This window comes from Haliotis asinina, chromosome 6, assembly GCF_037392515.1.
Source record: "Haliotis asinina isolate JCU_RB_2024 chromosome 6, JCU_Hal_asi_v2, whole genome shotgun sequence".
Lineage (NCBI taxonomy): Eukaryota > Metazoa > Mollusca > Gastropoda > Lepetellida > Haliotidae > Haliotis > Haliotis asinina.
Genome location: NC_090285.1, coordinates 70,219,954 through 70,231,508, shown reverse-complemented (window position 1 = coordinate 70,231,508; position 11,555 = coordinate 70,219,954). Strand labels below are relative to the sequence as shown.

The 11,555-nt window shown below is 39.3% G+C and overlaps 1 protein-coding gene across 2 annotated transcripts; it reads right to left on the bottom strand.

Annotated features, from left to right (window-relative positions):
- Window positions 1-1,836: 1,836 nt before the first annotated feature.
- LOC137286426 (uncharacterized) lies at window positions 1,837-8,741 on the bottom strand. 2 transcript variants are annotated; one of them, XM_067818283.1, is made up of 7 exons: window positions 8,428-8,741; window positions 6,187-6,600; window positions 3,824-4,156; window positions 3,693-3,728; window positions 2,973-3,020; window positions 2,573-2,654; window positions 1,837-2,357 (listed from the first exon to the last, which is right to left on the bottom strand). In XM_067818283.1, the coding sequence occupies exons 1-7, from the start codon at window positions 8,483-8,485 to the stop codon at window positions 2,126-2,128; spliced, it is 1,203 nt and encodes a 400-aa protein (XP_067674384.1). In that variant the 5' UTR covers window positions 8,486-8,741; the 3' UTR covers window positions 1,837-2,125. The 2 variants fall into 2 exon arrangements, with proteins under 2 accessions (XP_067674384.1, XP_067674383.1); XM_067818282.1 differs by having other exon boundaries at window positions 1,837-2,360; window positions 8,428-8,597.
- Between the last annotated feature and the right edge of the window lie 2,814 nt (window positions 8,742-11,555).

Sequence of the window (11,555 nt, the reverse complement as noted above, 5' to 3'; positions counted from 1 at the left end):
ATGTGCTTGATTACAAATCTGCCCCAAGACATCACTTTGACTCTTAAACACACTTAGAAACTATCAATGATATTAGCATGCCTAATTAGTGTGTGGGGCTGGAGGACATACAACTAGTCCTACATCACTGACATACACATTTCATCAGGACTGTGTGTGAGGCTGGAGGACATCCAACTAGCTTGATATCAGTGACATTTCAAGAGGACTGAAACTCACGTCATTTGGATTGATCGGGGCAACTGGTTTAAACGCTTCAAAAGAGAAACGCATATGTAAGCTTGAACATAGATGGAGAAAATTCGACACTTACTGAGCCAAATCTGTCCATCTGTTGAAAGCAGTTCGGCTCAAAACGTTCGTGTCCACCTCGATAGATATTTTGTCTCCCTTCCCGTTGTTGCAGCAAGGAACGCGACCCATCGCAGTGTTGATCACTGAATTGTCTAGATTATTTACAGACCGCCGTCATATAGCTGAAATATTGATGAGTGCGGCGTAACACTGAACTCACCCACATACTGAGTTTTAATTTTCATGTGAACGTGCCTACGTGTTCTGTGAGTAACTGTATTATTAACAGACAGATCAGTGAACTGGGACAGACAATACAGCACGTTATTATCATTGTTATAATCATGTACATGATGTCACCATAGTAACCCGTAAGTGTTTTTCTGTTCTTATTACACAGCAAGGAATACTTGGGCCCTACTCGAATAGGCTGACACGAGTATGCAGGGTACACACATACGCGCGCGAGCACACCCACAGGCACAGACAAACACCAAACAGCGAACATATGCACATGTCGCATACATATACACGGAACACCACCACACGAAAACACACACACACACACATACACACACACCACTACACCATAAACACAACTACAACACACACACACACACACACACACACATACCCCCAAAACACCACACATCACTGCAGTACACAACTGCAACACAAAAGCGACTGCATCAAAAGCACACACTCACCAATACGTCAAACACACACACACACACACACACACCACTAAACTAAACTATGACCACAGCTACATCACACACACCTCTACACCAAACACACACACACCACTACACCATGAACACAACTACAACACACACAACTACACCAAATATACGCACACACACATACACACCACTACACCTAAGACACACACATCCCTACACCATAAACACAACAACACACACACAGACACACGCTACTACATCAAACGCACGCACACTGCAACAAACACACACAGACCACTACATCCATAAACACAACCACAACACACACCACTACACCACACACACAAACGCAGAGACCACTGCATCAAACTAACACAGACCACCACACCATATACACAACTACAACACAAACACTCACACACATATACACACACCACTACACCATAAACACAACAACACACACACTACTACACCTAACACACACACAAACCACCAATCAGCAATCACAGACACATCACTACACCATAAACACAACTACAACACACACACACCAGTACACCACACTACTACTACCACTACTACACCATAAACACAACTATAACACACACCACGACACTAAAACACCGACACAAACCCCCACACTATAAACACAACTACAACACACACCACGCCACACACACACCACTACACCATAAACATAATTAGCAGACACACACCACTACAGCAAATACACACACACACCACTACACCATATACACAACAACACACACCAATGCACCAGAGACACACACTCACCAGCACACCACACACACACACAACACAACAACAACCTATAGATAATAGGAACGACAACAATATATGGATGTACAAGCTCTTTATTACAGTGACAGCGACGTGTAGGTTCTAAACAAAAATATCAAACAAGTAGAGAATAAGGATTAAGAGGCATATATGCAAGTATCTGTAGATGTTTGAACAGTCCAGTGGGGATCAGGACTGCAATAGCATAACTTCTTTCAGAGGCAGTTAAAGCAGCAAGAGAGGATAACAAAATGTGTATGAACAGTTTCTTCACCTAAATAATAGTTAAATGGACAGAAAACAAAGATAAGCTGTGACTCTGTTTTAGCAAGTCTGCAACAGATAGTTTATCGAGTCTGCCTGTGAATAGGCACCAAGTAAAATTCGTTGCATTGTGCTGGGGCGTGGTCACTTGTGTCATCAGGCATGTGGTAGTTATGGTCATCTCCATCTGGAGTTCCTATTGGCTGCTGGACACGTGACTCGCCCAGCTGAGAGCAGTGTGCCCCTCCGTTATCCTGACCTTCTATGGGCCTGGAACCCGGGAGTCCTGATCTGCTTGAACCGGAGAGTCTTGATCTGCTGGAACACAGAATTGCTTTACGGAGACTCTTCCAAAACTGTTGACTGTTGCTGCCATACGTTTATTTTAGTTCATATCGCTGGTACCATGTCAGTGTTTCACGGAACAATACCCCTGACATCAGGCTACAGGAGGGTTAGACAACTTTATACATTTGTACATCTGAACCATATCTTAGCAGGGTAATTACCCAAATTTCAGTTTCACTTACCTCTTAACAAGAGTACAAAGGGTAAAACCTGCAAACATCAATCCTGCCACAAAGCCAACGCACGCAAAAACAATGTATTCACCTGGAATGAAAGGTAAATCAATATCTACACATCATGACGACAACAACAACGATAACAACAACGACGACATGTTGATGAGGCTGAACTGAGACATCAGGTCACAGGACATATGTCTGTATGTGATGCCCCCAAAATGTACTTTTTAGAGGATGAGTGTGTTTTTACATTGTTTTGAGGACAATTACAGCATTATCACAGCAAAGCACACCAGAAATGGAGTATGGCTATAGTTTGAGGAAACTCTCTTTACAATCTGCCACCTGTGCCAAAACGTGAAGAAAGTGATGTTAATATGTGTATGTAAATAACACTCTTCACCTGACGAGGATCGTAGCAGCACAGGAATAGGTGTTGCAACATGTGGTTCTGAAACAGAGTCTAATGTCAGTTTGCTGACTAGAAGTGAGTTACAGTCCTCACGGGGAAAATGACATAAATTACACAAAGACGTTCAACAATTCAGTTATAACCAGGTAGAACTGATGTCTTTATTTATCGTTTTTAATTCCTCATGTGAACATTGGCGATGCAAGAATTTGTTAACTGTTTCATATACACTGTTATACATACACTCTATAATTTGATGTACATTTTCGTTTCCGTCCAAACAAATAATCGCATTCAAATCCCATGATCGTCAATTTTACATCACTGAAGTCAAGTTGCAGGTTTACAGTTTTCCCTGCCGAAATGTCTCCACTATGACACACATAGTAGCACTGCCTTCTAAGAGTCACTTTCCGTGTGTAGTTGTTGTGCAGTCAGCTTTCTTCAGACATATTCTGTTATATTAGTGAAAGAAAGAAATTTCGGGGACAGGAATGGATTAACAGAATCTCCCATACAGTGCACTTATACATTGTTTTCAAATTATATTTTATGAAAATATTGCCACTCCAACAAGCACCTAACAAGTGCGTATGATTATACATTACACGTATGATACTAAAGTCTAATAGTTTTCCTGGTGGCGTTAATGTAACTTACGAACAATGTGAGTATAGGAAATTAGACAGTTGGAAATAGAGAAGGACCTACCCTCACATGTGACTGTGACTTGAGTACTGTTGTAACCTGCAGAAAAAGACGTTTGTTCAGTCACAGAAGCTTTTCGATTCAATAATCAACATTTTATCTAACAAGTACAATCAATACTGTAAACTAGTTACCTTGCACTCTCATCCATATCTTGTCAGGGACATGGTCTTGAACAACAGCCAGGTGTAGTCGCCACTCTGTCTGGCTCATCCTAATCTCCTTCATGTGGTGGACTGTCTGCTGACCACCGTGGGCTGTGTACACTGACCCTGTCTTGTCACTGATAGACAGTCCTGTCTTGTTGCTGTTGCCCAGTCTCACGTCCAGTAGATTCACGTGGCTCGCTCCTCCGCTGACTGTACAGGTGCAGGTGCTTGATCCCAGAGCTGACATCCTCAGTCGGTTGATGCTGATATAGACCTCCTTGTCTGTCTGGGTCTTACTCTCGCACAATACGATCTGCTCTGAAAAGCAATAGACGAGTGTCACAGCCAAGATATGATTTTGTCACTTTTGTGCTTTAGCCTGAAAACCCCGAAATATATGTTAACCGTAGATAGATAAAAGAAATCGCAGTCAAGTACACGAGAGCATGTTGCTTGAATGTCACATGCTTGGTTACCTAATAACAAGGAGACTGGATGGGTTGTGTGAGTGAGTTAGAGCGTTATACGCTGTTATCAGCAATATTCCAGGGCCCCTGTGCTCCAAAGTATCCTAGGATATCCGAACGTTGATCCCAGGGTCTAGGATAGGTGGCCTACCTTATTCTCGAAAGGTATCCTAGCCCTAGGATATCGTAACTTAGGTCAGATTCTGGGACAGCTTCTGACTTGTTCTAAGTGTATCAGTGGAAATCAACATGATGTGGTACTTGTATATTCACCAGTTTTGACGCTGTCAAAACTAAATTACATTTCAATTTACAACGGCACACAGTTGTCATGAGTTATGAAGTATCTTTTGAGTTTATATTATCAATATATCGGTAATCAATAGACATACTTGTTTCAATGAGATATTCCTTTGATCTGCAAAAGAAATTATTTCAGTTCTTACCTATTCTATCCACTGAACTTATCTAAAAGAAGATTTAAAATCACGAGCAAAAAATGACATATTCAACGTTACTTCAATTTCATATACCATTGGGAGTACTTTCCCTGACTGTATTAAAAAAACCAAACCCATTGTTCTCTCATGGTTTTGATTTTATTTAGATGAACCAGACATTTCGAAATATCAGTCTATTAATTTTAAATGCCAAGTATTGCTGTGTTCTATCAGAATTGGCATGAATTAGACTTAAGATAAGAGAAGGCAGGAAAATGTCCACAGAACAGGAGAATTTGCCCGTAATGTACATCCGCATTTGAATAGTATAATCCACTTTATGCTAGTTTGTCCATCTTATTCCATTCTTAGAAGGAAATACATTCCTCACCCGTCTTGTCAAGACCACCTGCTGTACCCTATACATCTTTAATGTCTTCTCGAAATAGTAATTATATTTTTAATCTGTCACTGTCAATGAAGCATAGCATGAGATTAAGAAATGAATTATTGAACAACACTTTAAAATTGCCTGTAATTTTGTTCTCTTCATTATCTGTTTTGTATATTATTCGTATATTCTATATTATCTACAAATGTATATTTGTATGTGGGTCCCATAAACTCTTTTGACTTGACTTTGACATTACACCCACGTGAGGAATCAAACCCGTCCGGTTTTATACTCGGCCGATTTTAGGCGATTTGGGATCATTCTGATGAACAAACAACAGTGTGGAAGCAAACATTTTTGATAACTGCTGATGTGATACCATTCACATCAGCATCCGGGATCCGAGTTTGCTTGTGAAGAGATTTGTATGTCAGACAGAAAATTTTGAACTGGATCCTTGCTCCTATTGGAAGACAGTGGAGATTCCTAAGAACTGGAGTGATGTGTGATTTCTTTGGGGTGAGGGTCACGATTTCGTGCTGTCGTATTCTGCACCTTTTGAAGTTTGTCAAGAAGGACTTCGGGGAGTCGAGCATAGAGGCTGTTACAGTAGTCAAGTCTACTCAGTATCAGGCATCTAGCTAGACAACTTGGGTAACTGGGTATGGACGTCTAAACACAAACAGGTGGTAACATGACACAAACTAAAACTCTTTTGGCACAATCTCCCACGTGTCAATCTCCCATGTGTCATTCTCCCAAGAGTCATTCTCCCATGTGTCAGTCTCCCATGTGTCAGTCTCCCATGTGTCAATACCACTGACAGTATGTTATCTTTAACATACTGATACATTAGCACTATATTTGATGGTAGTCCTTTCGACATGTTCAATAATAACTGAAAAAAAACATAGATCAAGGTCAACATTAAAAATTGAAATGACATAGTTTTGAATATTACAGTTATCAACCATAGAAGGTAGATATTTAAGATCGGCATACACCAGCAGAATGGTAAGCAGTGGGTCTGCATGGTGAGATCCTTACCTTTAACACACCGATGCACTACCACCAGATGTGACGGTACTCTCTTCCCCTTTCCGACAGGAAGGTCCCTGAGTCCAGCGATAGAGAACGTCATGTCACTCTCCAGGATACAGTACCTCTTCTGACTACACTCCTGCAGCACCTCCCTCACCACTGCCTCATAGGTCGTCTTCTCCTGCACATCCGAAGTGTTTAATAGGCATCTTCCAATATCGTGAAAGTTATCACGGACTGATTCACTACATGAAGTTGGGTCCTCATATTCTTCAGGTGAATGTACTCTTTGCAAGAGCGATGGTATCAAAAGTGTTTGATTTCTGGGACATCTGATCTCTATACTCCCGTCCTTGTAACAAAGGTTGTTCGCTTGTCCTTTCACGTCTGCGAGATTAACTTTTTCACAAACGGTGGAACCTGAAATACAGCAGACGTCACTTAAAAAAATTCACAGAACCATGTCAGTAGGAAGAGAGAGTGGTTAACTCTCTGTAATATTTGTAACGTACTGAACAGGTTCATAGAAAGATAAATGAATATTGATTAAAAGTGGTGTACAGCAACAAGGCCTCGTAGTAACGGGATCAGGGGGTCACTGGCTCACTTGGTTGACACATGTCATCGTATCCATGTTGCACAGGTGGGTGCCGGTAATGTCCATCCATGTCTGGACCAGACTCGATAATATATACAGTCGTCGGGGCTTAAAGGAGTACGTAACCTTGACAACCAGTTGTCCGAGTCTCCTTTCTAGTAGGAGCCACGGTGACTGAGGAGTAGATCACTGACTTTATGTGCTGGCGAGTAGATGCCTGACTTCGAATCCCGGATGGGACTAAATCTCCCAAAGGTACTAGAATCTCTATTTTATTGAGAGAGTGCAACCCCAAATATAATATGTTACAACAGTGTATAACTCTCAGATGTAATCTGTCGTGTGGTAAGCAGTTGCAATAATTACAAGGTGTGGTGGTCAAATCTCATCTGGTATATATTAGCACAGTACATTTATTCTGACATGTAGAGATCATGTAGCAGTTTTTGAGACTATACAAGAACATTTCCATACCATCTCAGTGCATGTTAATCAACCTTACAAGGGAGTTATATAAATAAACTCAGCGAGGGCTTTTCCACGAGATCATACTCATTTAATACTAGTGTAAAGTATTAAGGCATGATGAATCCATGAATTGTATCCAAATATTTTTTAAATAGGATAATTAATTTTACGATTATTTCTATCAAAACACTTCCAAAACCAATGGACAAAACACTCCCTTCTGGTTTACATTACGTAAAGATCAAAGGAGAATATTTCCATTCTATTGTATACCGCCATTGTAATCACTTTGTAGTAATTTCTTGCTTTGTAAACTTAGTTAATTCCATATAGTCATTGTAAGTTTATAGCATTTCTTCATTTGCTGGTTTAACACGGAAGTCTTTCGCCAACAGATTTCTGGGGTAATTTAATGCATACAATATGACCACATTTCTTGACGTAAAAAATTAATGTTTCCAAAAACCAACAGTTATTTTATGCATAATAAATATCTAAATAAGTCTGAAATTAAGTCCGACTTAAAATTAATGATTCACTGTGAAATACTGATGAGACGTGTAATCCTGAATAACCAGTGATTCCCGTCACAAACACATGTCAAGGCCAGCTCATGGAACCAGTGGAAATACGGAAATGCTCTCGACATGTTTTTTTTTATAATTTGCTCTATACGTCTTCCAAAACTGTGTCTCGGAAACGAGAGTAATCAACGGAAACGAGTCGTATGACACGACTTATCTAAATGTTTCTAAACTGAAAAGAGTCAGTATTTGTAAAACGACGTCATAGAATACCTTCTTTTTTTAAATACAAGTGTTCACTTAATTCAAGACAAGTATTAAATTGTCGTATGTTTGATGTTCGTTTCTGGTGTCACACCCATGAGTGATGTTGTGACCAGGAGTAAGTGAGTGAGTTTTTTTAAGACTCCGCTTCAGACAGCACTTTGTGTTGTAACATCGGACAATATCGAGAGGAAGTGATGCATGCGTCAGACGTTTGAAACAATGACAACTGAATTTGGGTCAAACTCGATCTCCGGTAAATGATAACTTGTCGGGGATGCGACTGGGGCATCCCTGTTGGATAGACAACTTTAGTTGTCACAGCCACATCTTTCTCTACAAGCAGATATTTGACTGACATCAGAAATTCTTCAAGCCCATTAATCTACTCACCAGAACAATAGGACACCATTAATACCAGTAGTGTTGAAGACACTCCTATGGGCCTCATGGCTGGTGGCACATACCAGGGGTGGTGGCGTCAAAACATTTCCTTCACACGGGTGAAAACGTTGACACGGCTTATTTCCGTCTTTAAAAGCACAGTATCACGACACACTTCTCTGAAATCAATATTGCATTCGTCTCATTTATGCTAATGGGATGCGGATGGGACTCAACCAAAAAAGTACTAGAATTTGTACTTTACTGAGAAAGTGAAATCCCAAATATGACATATGTTGCATTTGACCACAATGGCATCGTGTAATCATATAATTACAGTACTGTGAATTAATGAATTAAAGCAACGTTGCATTGAATCGACTCTCGCGCCCTCTACCGACGGAACTATACAAGAGAACCCCTCAGTTATGTAGCTTGGGACGCTCTCTACGAAGACACTGTAAGGCAAATAGGGATTGACGCCTGTTCGGCAACGACCGACAACATCGCACAGGACTGTTTTCGATGTACGGAGCAATCGTTTACATTCCATTAGTCTGACTCACAGTCTCTGAATCACTCCATTTTCCCTACTGCTTAGTCCTGTCTGCAGTGCTAAAGTCCTTAATGGAGCAAGTCTAGACCACCTCATGTTGAGGTTCTGAATCTCGGGTTTTCCTTGGACTCTGTTTCAATTCAAATGGCTCTGTTTGTTACTATATATATATACATATATATTGTATTAATCAACGATCGGATGTGTTTATCCATCCTGCTAAGAATTTTTGTAAAACGTTCAGCTTTTTAAGAAAAAGTATTACCAACAGCTTGACCCTTCATTAATGACGCCGAGTATATTAACAAAACGTGGGTGAAGGCACTGAATACCATCAATATGGTGGATCTGATTAAAGAACCCGGCCTGTACCTCTTACTTGTATAGATATACATGGTCCTCGGGCACATCTCACGGTTTCACAATGAACAACAGGATGAGACTGTGTGGCATACTATTATTGACTGGTTGACTATTATTATCAAGAAAAGTTGTCTTACCATTTAGTTTAAGTGTCCAGCTGCGGAGTATTACAAACATTTTAAACCTTGAAAGTATATAGCCTTTTGAACCGCTCATGAAACATATTCTCCCATGAAAATATAAAGCTTATTGAACCACTTATGAGAAATATTTAGCCATTTTGATATTTGAAATTGACAGCGAGGTGTTCACTGTCAACATGGTGAGTCATAGAGGATTAATAAGGTGCAGGATTAGTGTAGTGTTCCAATATTTAATATAGATTACATGACATAGTTATTTGTATGTTCAATAATGCATCCCTCAACACTTATTTATGGAAATATTTCCTTGACTTAAAATCTTGACTCAGTCTTGATTGAAACTCACACACATCTTTTTGAATATGAACAGAATGCAATGTGTTTTAAAGATCACATATACTCTAGGGGGTGTAAATACACAAATCACTCATTGGGTCGTCATAAATGAAACCCCGTCATTAGAATTACTTATTTCGATCTTTAATTACCTTAAATCGACCTTTTTGACTATAGTGTACAATTCTCAGCCGCAAACGAAATTTCAACCAATCAGAGCGGCGCGTCTCCGTGACGTAATATGAGGGCCTATGCAGAATTCAACTGCATTTCAGGGGTTAAACTATTTCGTTTACAGGTTTGTACAAACCTGAAATCGCGACAGCTGTTGTGAAAAATGAAAGTTATATGTTCTCACAATCTGCTATCATTTAGTTGTTTTCATAGACGATTCTGTCAAAATTACATGTACTTGGTGTCGCTAGATTGTAATCCGTGTTAGGTGGTATAAACCTACACGTTATTTGTCATCATTCACTTGATGCTCAGTTAATGAATTTATGACAGGTATAATGGTGGTAAAGCCACTTAGATTAACCCATTTGGCATTTCTTGTGTCTTGATCGATCAAAGGGTTAACCGATAACATGCTGATTGATTAATTACTTTTATGTGGATTTAAATGGGGATTTGTCAAAAGGTAGTTTTTGTGTATGCACATTTACTAATCTATATTGAATACACTCTGTTGTGTCTGTGTCTGTGTCTGTGTCTGTGTCTGTGTCTGTGTAAAAACAACACCCTTCTTTCAAAGGATTAACCGCCAATACATTGATTGATTGCTCATTATTGGCTAACTTAATTACCGTTTTTAAAGAATGACGGACATTATGCAATTAGTTGCCAGGTGTGCTATCTTGCGTGACCATGGAGACTATACACCCATGTGAAATACGTCACTTTTTCGTATATTATACTTTTAAAAGACACATCACTTAAGAAATCTGCAGATGAACGATATATCACTCGTTTTTGTGGATAATGGTGGATACATTCCTCGAACAAGGTAAGAACCTGACATTGCTCCTATAACTTTAATTTGTTTTAATTTTAACATTTGCATTTTGTGTTTATTAAGTTGTCGTAGCATTCAACAAAATCATTGTTTTCGTCGTGAAGTGCAATGATACAGACAACACGCACTAGGACGTGCGTGCGAATTGTGATTCACATTGGGAAACTATAAAATGTCTAGATATTACATTCCTGTTATAAATTAGCTATAAGTGTCTGCATATCGCTTCTTTTTATTAAGTTTCAAAATACATACAGATATGATTATAAAGTAATTAGGATTATGAGACCAAATATAAAGATGTATTCTGACAAGTGTCTACATACTGGTGAGTGAACGTTTACAAACCAAGTAAATTTAGCAAAGGAAGAAATTTATCGCGCAGTATTTTCACTTCGACCCCTACCTTGCTTCCGTGAAAGAAGTCGTTGTTACAAGTTGTGTTATGCAAAGTCCTTTTGGTCATGATTCAAATACATATTTAACTATTAGTAGAAAGTAGTTTTGATTTTTAATTAGATGAAAACAAAACATAATCTCATTAATTCAAACGGACTTAAGCCCGTAACTTCACGACTTTCAAAATTCTCGGCACCCTGTCTGAGGATAAATGCTATTTAAGTTTGTTTTCACCGACTTACAAAATCAAAATTTCTTCCTACTGTAGTAACATATGTATTTGATTGACGGACAATATGATTTTTGCATGACATAACAATTTCAC

Bases quoted from the DNA above. Each gene is read 5' to 3' on its own strand.
- LOC137286426 (XM_067818282.1), bottom strand. From the start codon at position 8,485: ATGAGGCCCATAGGAGTGTCTTCAACACTACTGGTATTAATGGTGTCC. The intron at 4,157-6,186 runs GTAAGGATCTCA...ATTGCTTTTCAG, and splicing joins AGTGCATCGGTGTGTTAAAG to AGCAGATCGTATTGTGCGAG. The intron at 3,021-3,692 runs GTAGGTCCTTCT...ACTCTGTTTCAG, and splicing joins AGTCACAGTCACATGTGAGG to AACCACATGTTGCAACACCT.